Source organism: Bufo gargarizans, chromosome 5 (assembly GCF_014858855.1).
Source record: "Bufo gargarizans isolate SCDJY-AF-19 chromosome 5, ASM1485885v1, whole genome shotgun sequence".
In the NCBI taxonomy this organism is placed as follows: Eukaryota; Metazoa; Chordata; class Amphibia; order Anura; family Bufonidae; genus Bufo; species Bufo gargarizans.
This window is the reverse complement of record NC_058084.1, coordinates 45,986,699-46,010,831: the sequence shown is the minus strand read 5'-3', so window position 1 is coordinate 46,010,831 and position 24,133 is coordinate 45,986,699. Positions and strand designations below refer to the sequence as shown.

The window sequence follows — 24,133 nt, the reverse complement described above, 5'->3', positions numbered from 1 at the left end:
GGATACCACAGATGAAGCCACTGCTGCAAAAAAAAACAAAAAAACAAAGAAACATTGCTACACGTTACAGTTTGCACAAGAGCACCTGGATGTTCCACAGCAGTACTGGCAAAATATTCTGTGGACAGATGAAACCAAAGTTGAGTTGTTTGGAAGAAACACACAACACTATGTGTGGAGAAAAAGAGGCACAGCACACCAACATCAAAACCTCATCCCAACTGTGAAGTATGGTGGTGGGGGCATCATGGTTTGGGGCTGCTTTGCTGCGTCAGGGCCTGGACAGATTGCTCTCGTCGAAGAAAAAATGAATTGCCAAGTTTATCAAGACATTTTGCAGGAGAACTTAAAGGGAACCTGTCATGTGGATATTTGATTAGAATCTAACTAATTATATACAATCATTAACTACTAAAAAGTACCTTAGATGTATTCACTTACTGGTGTGACAGATGGTTACCTCATAATATACACACAAAGATGCCACATGCTAATGAGCTGATTTGAGTCCAGCGTGATGTCATTGAGTCCAGCGTATATTTAATTCAGAGCTATAGCCACTCCCCTGCCCACCTGCTGCTGATTCATATGGAAACAAACTGTCACTCAGCAGCAGGTGGGCGGGGAGAGTCAGAAGCTCATGAATATTCATGACTCATCATTATCAGCTGGAGCTTTTCAATACAAGATGTTGGCAGATTGACTGGGTCAATTAAAGAAAGTGACCCAGCATTTTGCTAAGCAAATCAGTCACTTATTTATGTTGCCCTTAGTTAGGACACCATAAAACTGGTGACAGGTTCCCTTTAAGGCCATCTGCCCACCAGCTGAAGCTCAACAGAAGATGGGTGTTGCAACAGGACAACGACTCAAAGCATAGAAGTAAATCAACAACAGAATGGCTTAAACAGAAGAAAATACGCCTTCTGGAGTGGCCCAGTCAGAGTCCTGACCTCAACCCGATTGAGATGCTGTGGCATGACCTCAAGAAAGCGATTTACACCAGACATCCCAAGAATATTGCTGAACTGAAACAATTCTGTAAAGAGGAATGGTCAAGAATTACTCCTGACCGTTGTGCACGTCTGATCTGCAACTACAGGAAACGTTTGGTTGAAGTTATTGCTGCCAAAGGAGGTTCAACCAGTTATTAAATCCAAGGGTTCAAATACTTTTTCCACCTGCACTGTGAATGTTTACATGGTGTGTTCAATAAAAAATAATTCTTTGTATGTTATTAGTTAAGCAGACTGTGATTGTCTATTGTTGTGACTTAGATGAAGATCAGATCACTTTTTATGACTAATTTGTGCAGAAATCCATATCATTCCAAAGGGTTCACATACTTTTTCTTGCAGCTGTATATATAATGCAGATAGTTAGTGGGAGATAGTCAGTGCAGGTTAGATTGATCTATGGACAGGTTCTGCTGTCCATACATACATGCTACAGACATAGTGCTATTATGTCACAAGTTGCACGTATTGAGAAAAAATATGCGCATCATTAATTGCTGATTTTCGCAAGCGCGAACATATTGGAGCACTGTATCTGCATATAAAGCTATTCTAATGTTCTGCTGTGCCAACCATTTTCTCCAGTCTCAGGAAACTTATACCAGCTTGTAAAAAGTAGCATCAGTGACCCACGCCTGATTTTCACAATCAACAATATAATCGTGTATTCTTGAATTCACAAATATATGATGAATATTCTACAAAATATTCACAAAATATTGCAAATTCGAATATCGCCCCTGCCGCTCATCACTAGTAAGGACGACCTTCCGCTGCTGGATTGCAGGATGGTCATAACCCCTGGATATGAGCAGTGTATAATGTGATGGAAAAATGAATGAAGCCAGCAGAGGAGACAATATGGACACTCACAATACATTAGGAAGTGCCTTGTAATAACTTTCTCTATATGATAAATGCCACCTGCTGACGTAAGAGGACCCCTTTAATGTACACAGATCTAGCCTGCTCAAAGCTGTAACAACCAACAATCAATATAAAAAATAATTTATAATGTTTAGAAAGTGGTGTAAAAAAAAAAAAAAGCGGTGTTTGAAAGTTTGTGAACCCTTCAGGGGGGTCGCATCAAATACTGAAAGCAAAGGTTCACATACTTTTGCCACTCACAGACGTGCGATATCGGTTCATTTTCCTCAATACATTAATGACCATGTCTAATATTTTAACTCATTCCTTTGGTTTGGTCATGTTTATCTACTTTGAGGACTCGTGTGAGAATCTGACATAGTGTTAGGTACAGAAATAGAGACATTTCTGAAGGGTCACGAGCTTTGAGCCACCACTGTGTGTCCAAAAATGCAAAGCGAAAATAAAAGAAGGGAGATTTCACTCGCAGGCCGACAATGTGAGCGTATTGGGAATGTTGGTGCTAGTCATCTGCTGCAATGTGTTTCTTCCAGGTGAAAGAGGCCGTACAACAAATGCTTACCGCTCAGTGTCCGGATGCGATAGCGAATCGGAAAGAAAGTTCATCCGTCAAATGTTTCAGGAATTATGAATCGAATGTAGCGTTGGTATGAAAAGATATATTTTAAAGCATTTCTGTTTTCTATTCACGAGCATGATGCAGAGGTAGCGGGGATGAGTTTGTCATCTACCTTTATTGGCGCTGCGTTGTATGGTAATTCCTCAAGTTAATGGAAACCAGTCAGGAGCTTCATGCTGTCTGAGTCTCCTGGTTACAAACAGTTATATCTTATAAAGCCCTGCAGTGTTTCAGAGAAGACAGAGTCATGGGGACTGATCTGATCCGCCTCACCCTGCCCATAGCTTGATTGACATATTTCTCCATATTTGTGTATAAGGAGAAACCTGGCAATACGCAGCATTTCAGAGTAAAACATAGTTGTATGTCATACGTTTTAGTTTTTTGTTAGGGGGGTTACTAACTTCTTTGGGGAAGGAGCGCCTTACATGGAGGCCATACATGCTCTTTTGGAATTCTGGGTAGAAAGGGATGCAAATGAGCTCTTAACAAGCTCTGCCTCTGATGCCGCCAGATGTAAGGCAGCTATCCTAGAAGTCAATGTTCGACCCTTTAAATAGGCCTTGAGATATGACAAGGATAATAAGGATAATAAATAAGCCAGCATCTCATCTGCAGACAGCTGTTTTGGGGTGATTGCCCCTTATCAGTGCAGAGAGGACTGGCTTAACTGGGTGAGAGGCCTAGGTGAGGATTTGGGGGAAATATATCTCCTTGGGGAGAGAGCGCCTTAATCGGCGTGAGGAGACTTATAGGCCATACATGCTTTTGTGGAATTCTGGGAAGAAAGGGATGCAGATTAGTTTTTTTATTTTCCTTATTTATCTAAAATGGAGCAACTTATTTAATAGTCTTCCCTAAATATTTCCTAGCATTTTGTCTTTACTCTGCATACCTATGTGTCTCCATAGTAACAGACTACAAATACATCCTGTGTAGTCAGATCACCGAGTGATTACTGCCTTCTATCTGTTCCCTACGTCATGCTAACCTGCAAAATGTATGTAAGCAAAAACAGAACAAGAGGGGAGTATGACTGCAGGATGGGGAGACACTTGGGTCGGGCTATGTGGCTGTATACACGAATAGGACATTTTGAATCTAGACTTCCTGTACTTCATTTTCATTTTAGATCCATTAGGACTATAGAAGTAGTTTAGCTGCAATGGTTTACATGGCCTTTAACACCCAATTTTGCCAAGTGACAAACTCAGCCCTAACTCCACCATTACATGCCGGTACATCAATCTACATTCTGTTTGTCGTCTTCCTGACTTTCTTTATCTTGGAGTTTATTGGCACTTGCTGCAGTTCTTATACATCTACCGTGACTATTTATTTTCTGCCCAGGGTGACTCCGAGGGCACCATAACAGCCGAGACTGAACCATTTTGTGGGCGATTTTCCTTGAAGAATCCACGACTGCTGTACTATCATGATGTATATAATCCACTGACCGGGTCAATATATGGTGATTTCTCACTAACTTTATATAGGAAGGTAAGATTGTGCATTTCTGATTTATTCTGGCTGGTAATAAATACATTCTGAGTATGAGTACATTTCGTTTGGGATGTTTTTTTTTTTTTACTTTATAATAACATGTGGGGATCAGGTTGCTCGGATCGATCACTAGGGGTACAGAGCTCAGCTTAACTTATCTGCCACTTCGTTTTTAGGCTTCATGGACACAAGTGTCTGTATGTTTGTCCTCAAACAATGGATCTATATGGATACCTTCCATGTGCATTCCGCATTTTCCTCACACCAATCAATAGAAAGGACTAATCTCGTCCAGGGGCGGATTGGCCATAGACGCTACAGGGAAATTTCCCAGTGGGCTAATGCCTAGGAGGGCCACCCAAGCCCTCCTCATGTCCGTCAGCGGGGTACATAATGATCTGATTCTTTCTTACGCACCAGCAGCCACAGGTGCCCTCCTGAATTTAACTGTTTCAGCGTCCTCACGACAGCAATACAGTTGTGGTAATTTGGCAGTATTTTGTGCTGCACTGTGGTATTTGGCTCAGCTGAGGCGGTATATTGCTCTGCACTATGGTACCACTGGCCCTGCCTACTTCTCTTGTCCTTGCCTACATATGTTGGCCGTGCCTAATTATGTTGCCCCGCGTCCTGTCAATTTAGACCCACCTGCAACATGGGAACACTTGTACTTTTCTTTCCAGGGCCACTTTCAGTTCCCAGTCCGCCCCTGTTCTTGTCCCCAATATAGTCGACAATAAAACAAGTTCTATAAGTAGCTAAATGGATCCACGTAAAAAAACGGAAGTTTGCACGACCCCATAGAAATGAATGGATCAGTGTGCTATCCTCAAAAAAATGTGAATAGCATGTGGATGAAAAAATACAGTTGGGTGCATGATCGACAGGGGTCTCTCTATGATACGTTTCTTGAAATTATAGGTACCCTTCAACTATATATCTTTGCAGAGCATTTGGGTGGCTCGATGGGTAGCCCTGTTGCCTTGCAGCGCTGGCGTCCTGGTTCATGTAATTACATGCAATGTGCACATGAAAAGAGAAACATTTCCTAGGCTCAAACATCTACATGAGCACTGTATGTTCTCCCCATGTTTGTAATGAAATGAGCTGAATGTATTAGATGGCAAACATTTGAGCTATAACTTATGCAAGGAGTGTAAAAAGTGGCAATTTATAGCAAAAAATGTCATTTGCCATAATTTGGAGACTTTTTATAGCGTAAAAGTAGAGTAAATACTTTAACAAATCTGAATGATAGGTTATCCTTTAAAAGTTATCATCCTGTCTGCCTGCAACCACCACTAGGGGGAGCTTAGGAGCTTATTGTTTATAAGTACATTTCCAAAATAAAAAAATATACAGAGTAAAGCTCCTGGGCTCCCTCTAGTGTTCGCTGGAGTCAGCATAAAATATATTATTTAAAGGGCTATTCCCATCTCAGGATGATCTTCTCCCAACCTCCTCCCACTTGCATGTGGAGACAAGAAGTAGATAGAACTACAGAAACACTTGAGCGGGCTGTGTTACGCTGTTTCAGTAGCTCCCATACAAGTGAACAGGTGTTATAGAAATAGCGTAGTACAGTCCACCCCTCTGTTTCTGTATTTCTGACTACTTCTGGCTGCTGTGTCAAGGGGATTTGGAGCCCAGTGTGAGAAAAACTGAATTCTGACTGCTATAAAGACATATTAAGAAGGTAATCAGCATCTAAAATGATATTAAAGATGATAGATTGTTCATATAGTATTTATACGCAGGTACCTTATTTCTGTTGTATATTTCATTGTGTTTCTGTGTTGTTTTCAGACTTGCTTTGCCTATAAAGGATATCTTAGAAATGTAATTTACCTATTTTTTCAATATGAAGATATCAGCAGTCCAGGATCTGTCAAATACTCATATGATAGTTTCAGCTACAGCTTTGCTCAGGAGACCAGGTACGATTCAACTTTGGTTTGTTTCTGAAGCTAAAATAAAAAAATACAGTTAAGAAAGGTTGTTTGAGAGTGGTTTAAGCTGGAGTGTCATGGCATTTAAAGGGATTGTTCACTTTTTACTATTGATGACCTATCCTCAGGATAGGTCATCAATATCAGATCGGCAGGGGCGGACACCTGGGACCCCCGCTGATCAGCTATTTGAAGAGAAAGCAGCACTAGTATGAGCTCTGTGCATTTGGTAGCCTGAGACAATTCCTGCTGCACCTGGATTGGCCAGCACTGATCACGTGAACAATGCTGGCCAATCCAAGTGCAGAACTGGACAGATAGGAAGTGTCTTGGTCTACGAATGCATAGTGTGCATCAGCTATCTTGGATGATCCTTTGCCAAACTTTTATATAGAGTATTTTCTGGCAGTTGCGACTAGGGGGAACTCCTCCTCCTTCCTGCCATCTCTTATACTGAGAGAAGGGAGGGGGAGAGCAGAGAGAGTCCACACAGCCAGTAGCCATATGCTGGGAGGGGGAGAGCAGAGAGAGAGTCCACACAGCCAGTAGCCATGGAAGGGGGAGAGCAGAGAGAGAGTCCACACAGCCAGTAGCCATGTGCTGTCCAGCCTCTCTAATTCACCAGCACCACTAGCAAGGTGCAGGTGTTACACAGTCCCCACTCTAGCAAAATGGTAGGACTTTTTTTTATGAAGACTATTTAGGAAGTTCCTTAATTTTGCATATAGGAAGCAAATGAACAATAAGAAAAAAATCAGTGCAAAGTTGCCCATAGCCTTTATGGCCAAGGGGATTTAGAGCTCTGACCCCTTTAAAGGGAACCAGTCACCGGGATTTTGTGCATAGAGCTGAGGACATGGGTTGCTAGATGGCCGGTAGCACATCCGCAATACCCAGTCCCCATAGCTCTGTGTGCTTTTATTGTGTAAATAAACCGATTTGATACATATGCAAATTAACCTGAGATGAGTCCTGTATGTGAGATGAGTCAGGGACAGGACTCATCTCAGGTTAATTTGCATATGTATCAAATCGGTTTATTTACACAATAAAAGCACACAGAGCTATGGGGACTGGATATTGCAGATGTGCTAGCGGCCATCTAGCAGCCCATGTCCTCAGCTCTATGCACAAAATCCCGGTGACAGGTTCCCTTTAAAGGTATGCTGTAAAATGTTCAAGTCTTTGCTGCCCTGGCCGCTTTGTTTCTAAGGGTTCTGCTGTTTTGGGGGCAGGACCCCTCTATGACTGTGATGGCAGCATATATTATATCTAAAGCTACTTTCACATCTGCACTGTTCTTCAGCTCTGTTATAGGAGCAGAAGAACGAAAATAACGGAACTGTTGGATTCGGCACATAACTGAAGCAAAGTGAGCCTAACAGATACCATTGACTATAATGGAATCCGTTTGGTTTCCATTCAGGAGGACGTTTTTGAAGCGGGGAAAAAAGTTTGGAGTGCAGAACTTTTCTCTCCACTATTTTTAACGTATTCTGTGATGGAAGCGCCGCACGGAGCTTCCAACGGAGAGGTGAAAGTAGCCTAGGCAATTACACTTGACGTTAGTCTTGGGAAGATTATCGTAGAAATGTGAATATATTATATGTTCTGATATACAATTTATCATCTCTTGTTTTTCAGCTGGACTTACACCTGTATAGATATGTTGGATCTTGTTAAAACCAAATACAACGGCAAAAATTTCAAAGTGTACCAAATTTTCCTGTCGTCAGGTCAAGATTATTATATAGACGTCCTATACATTGGGCAGACCCTGCCTACAAATGACTTGAACAGTAAGTCGCTGTAGAAGTGAAAATGGTCAAATTCCTACTTTTATTTAGCTGCTTCAGAGGGAAATACAGGAGGATCATTATTTACAGGGTTTGTTCCATGCTGGGGCCAAAGTCAAGAGCTATTAACAGGCATTCTACTAGGCCACAGGGGCATGTGTGCGGAGGATGGGAGTATTTATACTCACAGTTCGGATGTTCCCTGTGCAGTGATGGGAAGGGTATACCTCTTCTTCCCTTTGGGATACTCCGGCCAGTGTTGATTGAGGTTCCCTTGATGTTGAGGGTTTCTGTGAGATGCAAGGCAGGGACCCTTGGCAGCAGAGGATGTCTGCACATTGTAACAATGCAGGAAATAATGAGGCAGTTCTGCAGTAGAACAGTTCTTTACTGAAGAATCAAGTTCAAATACATCAGTTACGCTTCTCAGCATGCATGGACCGGCAGATATTCCACAAATGCCCTTTCCACAGTTCTGACCGGTTACATGGCTGCAGAGGTGGGTAATAGGCCAGGGTGTTTCTTTAAACCTTACACTGCATTTCTCTAGCTGACTTCAACATAAGCATCCAGGCATGGGGTGTACACGTTATCTTGTACGATGCAACCACAGGGCGGACCCCAACATCAGACAACGCTCTTCACATTTTGTACAGGTTGCTCTACTCAGTTAAAGGGGTTGTCCGGGATTGAGGATTTTGTTCCATTAGTACAAGACAGACATACATATAACGTACATCCATGTCCTACCTTTTCCACATGTTTCTGAAGCCCCGTTTTCTTATAGGAAATTCTTCGCCGGTAGTGAAGTTTTCTTAGACTCGGTGACGTATCCAGTCAGTTGCAGGAGCGCTGAAGCCTCTTCTTCCTGCTGCTCAGGGAGCCCGGTGACGTCACTGGCACTGATGGGAGGGCTTTAGCGCTGCTCTAGCAAGTAAACGGCTAGGGCAGCGCTAAAGCCCGCCCATCAGAGCCGGTGATGTCACCAAACACACTGCCGGGCAGAAGCAAAAGAGCCTTTGCCCTATGCGATTTAGCGCAGTGCAAAGGAGAGCATCGGAGCATGAACTGCTCCGATGCTCAAGTCAGGGGGGCTGCCTGGGTGAAAATAGAGGTTTGTCCGGTTTCAGCTATGAACCCAGACAACCCCTTTAAGGGTTTCCACAATGTTCTCAGCAGCACGTGGAACAGCGGGCATAAGTTTGTCTCAATAAGACACTTATGTTTTTTTTTAGCGACGCCATCCCATGATCAACTGATCACCATCCTGTTGATCATCAGAAGTTGCAACAGGGGAAATGCGGTATTACATAGTGCCCATTCAAATGAACGAGCAGTCATGTATTCCATGACTATTGTGAGTCTGTGGTTGTGGCCCTTGAAGGCATTGTACAATCCAGACTACCCCTATCATGTTAACCATTTATGATGATAGTACCAGCCTGCTCTGTAATATTTAGGGCCCTTCACTGTTTGCATTGCTATTAATAATCATGACATTTATGGAACAGTTGTTGTACCTCCAGTTATTACTGTATCTGTTAATTTCATATATTGCAGTTAATAGGAGGAGACCGGCAATATCAGAGAATGTCTTTATAAGCGACGTCAGTGTGACCGAAAGAGATGGCGCCGCTCAGAGACAGTATAGCATTGCTTTAACCACAGATAATTGTGGATACAATATTCCACTTTTCGCTGCTGGATTTGCAGAGGTAGGTAATGGCAGATTTTCTGTACAGTAAGTATCATAAGGGAAATTATACAAAACGTACGGCTGAAAAAAAATGAACAGGACCCTTTAATGTGAAACGTAAAGGTGTGAACGCTAACGTGTCCTTCTGATTCCTGTCAAGTGAGGAACTAGAGAAAACTATGGGGGAGATTTATCAAGCTGATGTAAAGGAAAACTGATTCAGATGCCCATAGCAACCAATCAGATTCCTCTTTTCATTTTCAAAAGGAGCTCTAATAAATGAAAGGTGGAATCTGGTGGCTATGGGCAGCTAAACCAGTTTTCCTTTACATCAGTTTTGATAAATCTAATCTATGTTGATATGGATGTTGATCTGGATACACAAAATTTCTCCATATTATTACAAAGCTGTCTGCCTGTAGCCACCACTAGGGGGAGCTCAGTGAGGAGGAAGTAATACAACTACAATGGAAGCTGTAATAATCTCTGCATTGAGCGCCCCCTCGTGGTGGTTGAATAAAAATGTTATGTTTGAACATGGGTAAGAAAATAGCAAGTTCTTTGAGGGGCTCCCCCTCCCCCTGGGCCCTATAGTTGTCATGTGGTCTACCTCTATTGCAGGTACGCTACTGTCTGAGCTGATTATAAGGGTTTTCTTGGAATTAAATATTGATGACCAATCCTGAAGATAGATCATCAATACCAGATCAGTTGGGGTCCGACTCCCTGCACCACCATTGATTAGTTATTTGAAGGGGCTGCACTGTTCGGACAGGGGCTGCAGTCACTTTATAGTACCTAGTATAGTACCAAGTATAGTACCCACTATAGTGTAGTATGAATAGGACTGAGCTGCAGAAAGGCAATTTGACCTAATGTTACAGGTCGAGAAAGAGGCCATGGCGTTTGCCTGAGCATCACGGCCCTTCCAACAGCTGACTGAAAGGGATGCTGGGATTTGGACCCCAGGGCCAGCTCCAGTTTCATGTGCATTGAGTGATAAAGTCTCAGCGATCCCCTTGTGGCAATTTCGGTATTTCCCATGTTAGAGCTGAACAACGAAAAACAAAACGTAGATGTGAACCTTTGGTTAAATAGTCCCTATGAACATTACTATGACAGTTGGGGGATGTTACTATGGGCACTTTGGAGACTTTACTGGTGGCAGTGGGGGAACATTAGTATAGGCACTATAGGGAGATTACTGTGGGCACCACAGTAATGTCCCTATGGTGCCCATACTAATGTTCCCCCACTGCCCCCAGTAAAGTCTCCAAAGTGCCCATAGTAACATCCCCCAACTGTCATAGTAATGTTCATCTCCCACTGCCCCCAGTGATTTTCCCTCCATCTGCACTCATTGGTAACAGGGCCAAAACTGTCTTTGTACTTCATGCCGGGCCCCTGTCAGAGCGCTCACCACAGCACCATCACATCCGCTCATTCCAGCATCTGTCAGGCCCCAGTGCTGCCCTACTAGAAGTATTCACTAATGACGTGGGTGAGCGGAACCTGACAGATGTTAGTCATACTCTGCCCACCCACTTCATTAGTGATTAGAGAGTACTACTAGGGCAGTGCTAGAGCCTGATAGATGCCGGACCGACCACAAGTGAGGCTGCTTTGGTGAGAGCTCTGACGCATGAAGAGCAATCACAGTTCTGGGCCCCATTACCAGGGCCGGCTCCAGGATCATGTGGGCCCTTGGGCGATAAAGTCTCAGTGGGCCCCCTTACACAGTGATAACTCTCTGAGTACAGATAATACAGTAGATATCACCTGCAGTCCTATGTAACAGCATAGATAACAGTCATGGCTATCTGAGTACAGAAAATGTAGTAGTGTTACCTGCAGTCCTATGTAAAACCACAGATAACACTGGTGTAGATCATGTAGTAGGGTTACCTGCGTCCTTAGTGTACCTCCCTGTGCCTCTACCACGGACTCCATGCTGGCGGTGCTGCCTCCTCTTCCATCTTCATCTTGCCCCGCACAGAATGTCCTGATGCAGCTGCGTCAAGACAAAGGGAACACTGTGGGCATGGTGATGGTGACAAACACACACACACGGGGACAGACACACACGGACAGACACACACGGGGACAGAGACACAGACACACACACGGGGACAGAGACAGACACACACAGGGACAGACAGACACACACACGGGGACAGACAGACACACACACGGGGACAGACAGACACACACACACGGGAACAGACAGACACACACACACGGGAACAGACAGACACACACACACGGGAACAGACAGACACACACACACGGGAACAGACAGACACACACACACGGGAACAGACAGACACACACACACGGGAACAGACAGACACACACACACGGGAACAGACAGACACACACACACGGGGACAGACAGACACACACACACGGGGACAGACAGACACACACACACGGGGACAGACAGACACACACACACGGGGACAGACAGACACACACACACGGGGACAGACAGACACACACACACGGGGACAGACAGACACACACACACGGGGACAGACAGACACACACGGGGACAGACAGACACACACACACGGGGACAGACAGACACACACACACGGGGACAGACAGACACACACACGGGGACAGACAGACACACACACACGGGGACAGACAGACACACACACGGGGACAGACAGACACACACACGGGGACAGACAGACACACACACACGGGGACAGACAGACACACGGGGACAGACAGACACACGGGGACAGACAGACACACGGGGACAGACAGACACACGGAGACAGACACACACACGGGGACAGACAGACACACACACGGGGACAGACAGACACACACACGGGGACAGACAGACACACACACGGGGACAGACAGACACACACACGGGGACAGACAGACACACACACGGGGACAGACAGACACACACACGGGGACAGACACCTGTGCGATCATCAACCAACTTCTATCTAATGTGTGGCCAACCTTTTGTTACCTTTTAATATGACTCCCACTGATACCTAGTACTGAGGGGACATGGACTGAGGTTTAAAAGGGAATTATTAACATGTACCAGAAGGTGGTCTAAACCATAACCCATTAGGCACTGGCTAGACTGTGGGATGGAGTCTAAGCAATGCCTCAGGCCTCATGCACACTGCCGTTATGCGTCCGTTCCGTGCATTGGGGACCACAATTCGTGGTCCCCAATGCACTGGCAACGTCCGTGCGGCGGCCGGGACCGATTGAGACCCATTCAACCTGAATGGGTTCATGATCCGTCTGCACAAAAAAATAGAACATGTTCTATTTTTTTGCGGTGTGGAGGCATGGACGGAAACACCATGGAAGCACTACAGAGTGCTTCCCATTGAGCGATTGCGGACCCATTCAAGTGAATGCACACAGCCGGTGTACATGAGGCCATAGACACAGAAAGGGGCACACACACAGGGACAGACAGACTGACACACACACAGGGACAGACAGACTGACACACACACACAGGGACAGACAGACTGACACACACACACACAGGGACAGACAGACTGACACACACACAGGGACAGACAGACTGACACACATAATGGCCCTCAGAATACACCTGGATCTGTATGATAACCCCCCTTAATTGCACCAGATTCCACTCCACTTGAAACCCACTGACCCCGAGTGCTCCACCTGCCCCCTCATATATGAGCTCCATATGCTTCCCCTCACAAGTGCTATGTTCTCCAGCAGCACATCCTACCTCACGCTACAGCATCTTGCAGGCACACAGCCCCTCCTCCTTCCACAAGCTGCTGCTGCCATCAGGGTCTGTCATGTGACCATGAAGGAGCATGTGACCAGTGATGTCACAGACCTCCTTCTAACAACTACATTCTAGCATAGGATCGATCATCTACCGAAACAACTCCATCTACCCTGTTCTGAGTCCTGGGGCCGCTTACCCCAGCAGTGCACATGGCGAAAATTGTCTGCATTGCTGGGGTAAGCTGCCCTAGAATTCAAAACAGGCAGGACACAGCTGCAGGAGTGAGCGGGCACAGTGGGCCCCCCCAGGAGCAGGGGGCCCCGGCACTTGCCCGGGTTTGCCGGGTGGTGGCGCCGGCCCTGCCCATTACCAATGAGCACAGGCATGAACATAGCCCCCAGCCCAGCCAGTCATCCCCTGACAACAGTACTGGCAGTACTACCCTGATGGCAGCCCCAAATGTTTGACCTGGCGACGCCCCTGGAGTGAGGAGATGCAGTGGCCTCCCCCAGGAGCAGTGGGCCCAGGCACTTTCCCGAGTATGCCGGGTGCTGACACCGGCCCTCTCGGACCCCGACCGATCAGATAACGATCCTATCCTGAGAATATGTCATTAATATTTAATTCATAAGAAATCTTTACATGGGTTAGAGCTCTGTCCTGATACAGAGCTACGACTCTCCAGCTTTCTTTCCCACAACCATAGTCACAGTACCACATTACACCTTTAAAGCACCTGCAGAAGTGTATGCAGGCTCATACAGAGGTATTTTCTGTCATATTCTATATGAACTGCGTCATGTTGAATCAGATGCCATATTACAAATTAATATGATGCCATATGCTGTCACTGTACAGCAGCATGTGAAGTGTCTAGGCCTCGTCCTGCAGAGGGTGGAGTGTCTAGATCTCCATACTGCATTACATGGATTGTCTAGGTCTCCATACTGCAGAGCATGGGGTGTCTACGTGTCGGTACTGCAGAGCATGGAGTGTCTAGGTCTCCATACTGCATCATATGGAGTGTCTAGGTCTCCATACTGAAGCACATGGAGTGTCTACGTCTCCGTCCTGCAGAGCGCAGAGCATGGGGAGTCTCTGTACTTTACCAGACGGAGTGTCTAGGTCTCCATATTGTAACACACGGAGTATCTAGGTCTCCATACTGCAACACATGGAGTGTCTAGGTCTCCATACTGAAGCACATGCAGTGTCTACGTCTCCGTACTGCAGAGCATGGAGTGTCTAGGTCTCTGTACTGCAGCACATGGATTGTCTAGGTATCCATATTGCAGCGCGTGGAGTGTCCAGGTCTCAATACTGCAGCGCGTGGAGTGTCTAGGTCTCCGTACTGTATCACATGGAGTGTCTAAGTCTCCGTACTGCATCACTTGGAGTGTCTAGGTCTCCATACTGTATCAAATGGAGTGTCTAGGTCTTCGTACTGTACCACACGGAGTGTCTAGGTCTCCGTCCTGCAGAGGGTGGTGTCTAAGTCTCCATACTGCAGCACATGCAGTGTCTAGGTCTCCGTACTGTATCACACGGTGTGTCTAGGTCTCTGTACTGCAGCACGTGGAGTGTTTAGGTCTTCGTACTGTATCACACTGAGTGTCTAGGTCTCCATACTGCAGCGCATGAAGTGTCTAGGTCTACGTACTGTATCACACGGAGTGTCTAGGTCTCCGTACTGCATCACATAGAGTGTTTAGGTATCCATATTGCAGCGCGTGGAGTGTCTAGGTCTCAATACTGCAGCGCGTGGAGTGTCTAGGTCTCCGTACTGCATCACATGGAGTGTCTAAGTCTCCAAACTGCAGCATGTAGAGCATCTAGGTCTCTGTACTGCAGCACTTGGAGTGTCTAGGACTCCATATTGCATCATGTGGAGTGTCTAGGTCTCTGTACTGTATCACACGGAGCATCTAGGTCTCCATACTGAAGCACATGAAGTGTCTACGTCTCCGTACTGCAGAGCATGGAGTGTGTTCTGTCCCCACATGAAGGCGAATGAAGGTGTAACTGATAAAGACTGTGTGACTGTCCTACCTTCGTATCCAAGCAGTGGAGCAGACCGGACCGGCAGATGCTCAGGTTAGATGGATCCAGACGTAGACATGAGGATGCAATCAAACGTGGGTTTATTTTATCCAAAGCAGCGACATACAGTGATGCAATACAGGAATGCAGTAGCAGAGTAGATGCTGTCATGTGGATGTCTTTCCTGAGGCTAACTGCTGGTCAAAAACTGATGCCTTCACAAGCCAAGGTGTGTGTCTCCAGTCACAAAGGAATGCAGCACTGAAAAATGGCTACAGGAAGTGACAAGGACCAAGGCTGCTAAAACCACGCCCAGCAGAGAAAAACTTTAATGACAAGAGCAAGGTGTGCAGCATACGAATTCCGGCCAGCAGATGGCAGCAGAGAACAATACATAGAAACAACATAATAAAAGAAGAGATAATAATACAGTGCATGAATTAAATTTGAAAGAACAGCACAGAGTGTCTAGGTCTCCGTACTGCTTCACATAAAATGTCTAGGTCTCTGTACTGCATCACGTGGAGTGTCTATGTCTCCCTACTTCAGCATGTAGAGCTTCTAGGTCTTCGTACTGCACCATGTAGAGCATCTAGGTCTCTGTACTGCAGCACGTGGAGTGTCTAGGACTCCATACTGCATCATGTGGAGTGTCTAGGTCTCCATACTGCAGCAGGTGAAGTGTCTAGGTCTTCGTACTGCAGCACGTAGAGTGTCTAGGTCTCTGTACTGCAGAGCATAGAGTGTCTAAGTCTCCGTACTACATCACGTGGAGTGTCTAAGTCTCCATACTGCAGCACGTGGAGTGTCTAGGTCTCCGTACTGCGACGCGTGGGGTGTCTAGGTCTTCGTACTTCAGCACATGGAGTGTCTAGGTCTCCGTACTGCAGCACACGGATTGTCTACGTCTCCGTACTACATCACGTGGAGTGTCTAAGTCTCCATACTGCAGCGCGTGGAGTGTCTAGGTCTCCGTACTGTATCACACAGAGTGTCTAGGTCTCCGTACTGCGGCGTGTGGGGAGTCTAGGTCTTCGTACTGCAGCATGTAGAGCATCTAGGTCTCCGTACTGCAGCAGGTGGAGTGTCTAGGTCTCCGTACTGCAGCACGCAGAGTGTCTAGGTCTCCATACTGCAGCACGTCGAGTGTCTAGGTCTCTGTACTGCAGCAGGTGGAGTGTCTAGGCCTCCGTACTGCAGCACGTGGAGTGTCTAGGTCTCAGTACTGCAGCAGATGGAGTGTCTAGGTCTCCGTACTGCAGCACGTGGAGTGTCTAGGTCTCCGTACTGCAGCACGTGGAGTGTCTAGGTCTCCGTACTGCAGCAGGTGGAGTGTCTAGGTCTCCGTACTGCAGCACATGGAGTGTCTAGGTCTCCATACTGCAGCACGTGGAGTGTCTAGGTCTCCGTACTGCAGCATGTGGAGTGTCTAGGTCTCTGTACAGCAGCACGTGGAGTGTCTAGGTCTCTGTACAGCAGCACGTGGAGTGTCTAGGTCTCCGTACTGCAGCACGTGGAGTGTCTAGGTCTCCGTACTGCAGCACGTGGAGTGTCTAGGTCTCCGTACTGCAGCACATGGAGTGTCTAGGTCTCCGTACTGCAGCACGTGGAGTGTCTAGGTCTCTGTACTGCAGCATGTGGAGTGTCTAGGTCTCTGTACAGCAGCACGTGGAGTGTCTAGGTCTCTGTACAGCAGCACGTGGAGTGTCTAGGTCTCTGTACTGCAGCACGTGGAGTGTCTAGGTCTCTGTACTGCAGCACATGGAGTGTCTAGGTCTCTGTACTGCAGCACGTGGAGTGTCTAGGTCTCTGTACTGCAGCACATGGAGTGTCTAGGTCTCCATACTGCAGCACGTGGAGTGTCTAGGTCTCCATACTGCAGCACATGGAGTGTCTAGGTCTCTGTACTGCAGCACATGGAGTGTCTACTGTAGCGCCGTGATGCCTTTGTCTGTCTCCATATAGCCATCCGTGCACAAGGCTTCACATGATGCCTTATAAGAACAGATGCAAATCAATTATTATTATTATTATTATTATTTATTTGAGAGCACCATAGAACTGTACATCTAATAGGCGGTATACATACATAATATAAAACAGCACAAGTACAATAGGCAAAACATTAGTACAATAAGCGATAATATATGTAATTTCGGATATGTGCCATTAGTGGGGGTCTGACCCCTGGTAATGATGCTTATGTATTGTACTTATTATTATTATTTTTCCTATTTCTTAGAATATTCTCAGCAGCCCAGCAGATTCAGCCATCTATACAACACCATCCTGGCCACAAGGCACATTAATCCAGATAAATCGGACCCAGACTGCATCCCCTCCCATCGGGGGAACATTCAGTATACAAGCTTATGGAAAGGAAATACGTGGTATGGTTACATGTCAATTGTCATGAATCTGGTAGGACATATCTTCACTGTGTCAATAAAGGGGCAGGTTTACACCATAACTGCGGTAAATGAAGAAATCTAGCACTATATATATATATATATATATATATATATATATATAGTGTAAATAAAAGTGAACAAATCTTTTGTGACTTGTAATAGAATATTGCACCTGCAGTGGCTGTGGCTGCAGTGGTAGTCTGACGTGCGACTATCAGCTAAATGCAGATGATGCTTCATTTGAAATGAGTAGACTTGGTTCAACATCCCCTTTAGCCCCTTAGGGACGCATGACGTACCGGTACGGCATGTTTCCCGAGTTCTTAAGGACCCATGACGTACCATTACATCATGAGTTTAAAATGAGATTGTGGCGCTGCGGGGGTTAATCCGAACAGGATGCCGGCTGAAATCATTCAGCCGGCATCCTGTCACAACGCCGGGGGAGGGGGCAATTCAGACCTGCGGTTTGCTGCGCTTTCTGCCGATTCTGATCACCGCGAGGATCAAACTTTAAAATGCCCCAAATAAAGTTTATTTCACCCTCCTGCACCCCTGAATGATTTTATGGCGGCAGGAGGTGCAGGGGGGGCGGGTTGCGGGCGGTGCGGGAGGCGGGCGGTGCGGCAGGCGGGATCGCGATCCCCCGCCCGCCTCCTCTTGAATATTCATTGGTGGCCAGTGGTATACCAGAGTGTCAGCACATTGCTGACACTCTGGTATAAACGGCTGACATCTGTGCCGCGATGTCAGCCGTTTAACCCTTTCCATACCGCGGTCCGTACGGACCGCGGTATGGAAAAAGTTAACAGTAAGAGGGGGCTCCCTCCCTCTCCCATCGGGGGGCTGCTGTGCAATACCCTTCCCCGTCTGCGAAGTTGTGGCGACAACTGAGCAGACGGGGAAGGTTCCCACGGCAACAGGACGCCTTCTCAGGCATCCTGCTGTCCATGGTGCTGAACAGATCTGTGCTAAAGGCATAGATCTGTTCAGACAAAGTGTAAGTAAAATACAGTACAATACCCTATATAGTGTACTGTACTGTATTATACAGACATCAGAACCACTGGATCTTCAAGAAAAAAAGGTAATAAAAGTGATCAAGAAAGTCGCATGTATGCCAAAATAGTACCAATCAAACAGTCATCTCATCCCGCAAAATTCATACCCCTATGCAAGATAATCGCCCAAAAACTGAAAAAACTATGGCTCTTAGACTATGGAAACAGTAAAACATGATTTTTTTTGTTTCAAAAATTAAATAATTGTGTAAAACTTAAATAAATAAAAAATTATATACATATTAGGTATATCCGCGTCTGTATCGACTGGCTATATAAAAATATCACATGACCTAACCCCTCAGGTGAACACCGTAAAAAAATAAAAATAAAAACGGTGTAAAAAAAGCCATTTTTTGTCATCTTATGTCACAAAAGTGTAATGGCAAGCGATCAAAAAATCATATGCACCCCAAAATAGTGCCAATCAAATCGTCATCTCATCCCACAAAAAATGAGACCCTACCTAAGATAATCGCCCAAAAACTGAAAAAACTATGGCTTTCAGACTATGGAGACACTAAAACATGATTTTTTTGGTTTCAAAAATGAAATCATTGTGTAAAACTTACATAAATAAAAAAAATTGTATACATATTAGGTATCGCCGCGTCCGTGACAACCTGCTCTATAAAAATAACACATCATCTAACCTGTCAGATGAATGTTGTAAATAACAAAAAAAAAAAACGGTGCCAAAACAGCTATTTCTTGTTACCTTGCCTCACAAAAAGTGTAATATAGAGCAACCAAAAATCATATGTACCTTAAACTAGTACCAACAAAACTTCCACCCTATCCCGTAGTTTCTAAAATGGGGTCACTTTTTTGGAGTTTCTACTCTAGGGGTGCATCAGGGGGGCTTCAAATGGGACATGGTGTCCAAAAAAACAGTCCAGCAAAATCTGCCTTCCAAAAACCGTATGGCATTCCTTTCCTTCTGCGCCCTGCCGTGTGCCCGTACAGCGGTTTACGACCACATATGGGGTGTTTCTGTAAACTACAGAATCAGGGCCATAAATAATGAATTTCGTTTGGCTGTTAACCCTTGCTTTGTAACTGGAAAAAAATATTAAAATGGAAAATCTGCCAAAAAAGTGAAATTTGGAAATTGTATCTCTATTTTCCATTAAATCTTGTGCAACACCTAAAGGGTTAACAAAGTTTGTAAAATCAGTTTTGAATACCTTGAGGGGTGTAGTTTGTTATATGGGGTCACTTTTATGGAGTTTCTACTCTAGGGGTGCATCAGGGGGGCTTCAAATGGAACATTGTGTAAATAAACTAGTCCAGCAAAATCTGCCTTCCAAAAACCAAACGGCGCACCTTTCAGAGTCAGAGTTAAGAGACAAGATACAGTCTTGTTTGGCTGTTAACCCTTGCTTTGTTAGTGGAAAAAGTGGGTTAAAATGGAAAATTAGGCAAAAAAATGAAATTCTCAATTTCATCCCCATTTGCCAATAACTCTTGTCTAACACCTAAAGGGTTAACGAAGTTTGTAAAATCAGTTTTGAATACCTTGAGGGGTGTAGTTTATAGAATGGGGTCATTTTTGGGTGGTTTCTATTAAGCCTCGCAAAGTGACTTCAGACCTGTAGTGGTCCCTAAAAATTGGGTTTTTGTCAAGATTTGCTTCTAAACTTCTAAGCCTTGTAACATCCCCAAAAAATAAAATATCATTCCCAAAATAATTCAAACATGAACTAAACATATGGGGAATGTAAAGTCATCACAATTTTTGGGGGTCTTACTATGTATTACAGAAGTAGAGAAACTGAAACTTTGAAATTTGCACATTGCACATGCACCTTGGATGGTGGCACAGGTTGCACACCCCTAAGGCCCTGGTAATTGGTAAAGCCAATAGTTTTATGATAACATTGTCTATGATCGGTCAGTCAATAATCCCCATCCTCTGGTTGCTCTACAGATCTCCGTGTAGACATCTCCAGCATCGATCTGAAATATGCATTAGAGACCATTCCAGAACTAGGCCAGGTTTTCATACTTTCAAGATATAGAAGCTGCAGAGGATACACATGGCAAATAAAGTTCTTAACGGCTACAGGATACCAGCCGCTCTTACAGGTATACACATCATTTTTCATCTGTTGATTTCACAGGGCCTACTGTAGATTTGCTTGACTGAGTAGAGTTATATCTAAATTGCTTTTTTTGTTTAGACGTAAGATATAGCAGAGCTGGGACTGAGATTGAAAGATCTGAGGATATCATGTTACATAAAATATCAGTCTTATTACACAGTCATATCCCTGTCTGTTACATTGTCTTAGGCTACTTTCACACTAGCGTTCGGCTGTCCGCTTGTGAGCTCCGTTTGAAGGGGCTCACAAGCGGACCCGAACGCATCCATACTGCCCTAATGCATTCTGAGTGGATGCGGATCCGCTCAGAATGTATCAGTCTGGCGGCGTTCAGCCTCCGCTCCGCTCAGCAGGCGGACACCTGAGCGCTGCTTGCAGCGTTCGGGTGTCCGCCTGGCCGTGCGGAGGCAGGCGGATCCGTCCAGACTTACAATGTAAGTCAATGGGGACGGATCCGTTTGAAGATGACACACTATTGTTCAATCTTCAAACGGATCCGTCCCCCATTGACTTTACATTGAAAGTCTGGACGGATCCGTCTGAGGCTACTTTCACACTTAGAAATATTTTAACATTATAATGCAGACGGATCCGTTCTGAACGCAAGTGTGAAAGTAGCCTTAAATGGGTTATCCAGTTTAGAAAAACATATTTAACATACCGTCATAAAAGGGCATCTGTCAGCAGTTTTGTACCTATGACCTGTTACATGTGCGCTTGGCAGCTGAAGACGTCTGTGTGTTGGTCCCGTGTTCATATGAGCTCGCGTTGCTGAGAAAAAGGATGCTTTAATATATGCAAATGCATATGGGGCGCCATTTGTTCACAGTGCATTTCGTGACACAAAATGTATGTTGTATAGACAAAATTCATTTTGTAGACTTTTAAGTCACAAAATGACATTCTGTGTCACAAAATTAACGAATTGTATTTTGAGGCACAGAGTTTATTTTGTGACACAGAATGTCATTGTGTGACAGAATACTACAAAATGCACTGTGAACAAATGACGCCCCATAGTTTTATAGGTGCAAATCTGCTGACAGATGCTCTGCAGGGTTAGTTCACACCTGAGCGTTTTACAGCACGTTCAAACGCGCTGTAAAACGCTCAACACATGAAAAGCAATGCTTCCCTATGGGAATGGTTCTCACCTGGGCGTTTTACAGCGCGTACGATCGCGCTGTAAAACGCCCGACGCTCAAACAAGTACTTGAGCTTCTTTGGGGCGTTTTGACGCGCGTTTGGGAAACGCTCAGGTGTGAAAGCAGGGTTAAGGAATTCTAATAGAGGAGAGGGGGGGTTCTCTGCTCAGGATCCTCATCTCTTGGCTACAAAGAATGTCTCCTAGGGCCCATTCAGACAGCTGTATGAATGGCTCCGCACCCGTTCCACAATTTTGCGGAACGGTTGTGGACTCATTCATTTCAATGGGGCTGCAAAAGATGTGGACAGCACAGCTTCACAGAAAGGATAGAGCATGTCCTATTCTTGTCCGCAATCGCGCAATTTGCGGATCCGCGAAACACTACGACTGTCTGAATGAGGCCTTACTCTGGAGGACCTGTCCTGTCCTGCATTACACAGACAGCCCATAGATTTGTATGAGTTCAGTGTTATGCATAATTACCCCTGTGGTGGCGCTGTAGGAAAATTGATCACTTAGACCGAATGCACACGACCGTGGAGCAGTTCGTGGTATCCCGGCCTGGCATCCTGCTGAGAGCAGGAGCGCACGGCGTCATTGTTTGCTATGACGCCGTGCGCTTCGTGCCGCCGCTGCAGTACAGTAATATACTCGTATAGATCACAGTAGTGTGCATTCAGCCTTACTGATAAGTTTCCCACAGAAAGCCCATGGGCACTTTGTGATCAGTATATTGTCAAGGGACACTTCTAAAAAGTAGAGATTGTCCAAAATGTTGAGAGTACGGCCCGTTTTATATACCTATGGGGATATATTTTTGCTTTAGGTTAACCATAGCTCTGCTATGCATCGATATAGCTCTGCTATATCTATATTGGAGATGGCCTCTTCCTTCAAAAAAAATAGTCCTTAAATAATAAAGCTTTGCTGCTGTTTATCATTATTTGCTATAATGTTATTACATATATTGATCGTTATTGCTCTATCGCCTTAGACAAACGTGAAAGGAATAAGTATCTTATAGGGGGGCACTCCTCATATTCTATTGCAGACAGAACAGTGGAGGAGGGCTCCTGCTGCAGCCAGTTGCCCTACAGCTAGAGTATGGTTTGTGAGAAGGAAGGTCTAATTATTTTGAAAAAAATAAAAAATATCTAAGTCTTCGCCATGTGTTGTATTCAGGTCAATGATTCCAAGGTGACCGGTGTAGCTGCTCAAGTATCCGCAGTAAAAGTAACTAGCGGAGGCCTGTTTCGTCAGCACCTGTTTGGGGATTTCGTGAGAACACCAAACACAAAGCCACAGGTATGGAAATTTAATAGTATTTATTACTAATGCTTGTAAAAGATGGGGATATAATAGTAGTAAATGGCCAGGGTATAGGGAATTGGGATATGAAAAGCTGCATGACAGGGCGAGATTTCTGTACAGGCACAAGGAATGTGCTCCTATACGGGGCCTTGGGGAAAGGACACCTAGTTTAGTAGCGGTCGGCAAAATGGTATCAAATGCAGTCAGAGACAGTGACGCAGGAGTCCATTTCCGGTTTGGACTGTTCTTCATTCAAAGTAAACGTATAGCCTTTACATTCGGGCCCAAAACACAAATCAACCACTGCTCTGCTGAGCACTTACTAAACATACAAGTCTCCCTGACTATACATGTGGTTTACTACCGACCCCTCAAACAAAATTACATAAACGTATTTTACCTCAAATGTCTACTTTGAGGCAAGCAAACAATGTAAAAGTCTCTCCAGACAGGTTCTGCCTCCTCCGATGGCTCTCTATCTCTAGGGCACACCTTGTACATGCAGCAAGCAGCCCACAGAGGAGAGTTGTGAGAAGGACAGTAGTGGTAGTTGTGGTTTGCGGTGGGTGTCCTCACTGGTGCTCCTTGGGACCATGTAGAAATATGTGGAGGTACACAACCTTTCTTCGCTTTGGGGCACATCCTGTGTTCTGGGGCTCATGTCTGATGTCAGCTTTGGAGCCCTTCATGTTGTGAAGTTATAGAAAAGGCACTGATAGCATTCAGTTCTGTCTCTCCAAGATACATTCACAATACTTCCAAGCTGAACATGGGATTACCGGCAGTGAGATGGCTGGCTCTGAGTGTTTCTCTATCAGATCCAAAATACTTTCC

General features: G+C 45.2%; 1 protein-coding gene across 1 annotated transcript in view; it reads left to right on the top strand.

Moving 5' to 3' along the window:
* The window catches only part of LOC122937823 (fibrocystin-L-like), a 260,317-nt gene that overhangs the window by 103,416 nt on the left and 132,768 nt on the right, over positions 1-24,133 (top strand). The window contains exons 21-28 of the mRNA XM_044292918.1: positions 2,438-2,551; positions 3,874-4,023; positions 5,833-5,963; positions 7,620-7,774; positions 9,332-9,486; positions 17,507-17,654; positions 20,667-20,824; positions 23,171-23,293. Of these exons, the coding sequence (XP_044148853.1) occupies positions 2,438-2,551; positions 3,874-4,023; positions 5,833-5,963; positions 7,620-7,774; positions 9,332-9,486; positions 17,507-17,654; positions 20,667-20,824; positions 23,171-23,293 (1,134 nt within the window). The remainder of the gene's footprint in view (positions 1-2,437; positions 2,552-3,873; positions 4,024-5,832; positions 5,964-7,619; positions 7,775-9,331; positions 9,487-17,506; positions 17,655-20,666; positions 20,825-23,170; positions 23,294-24,133) is intronic.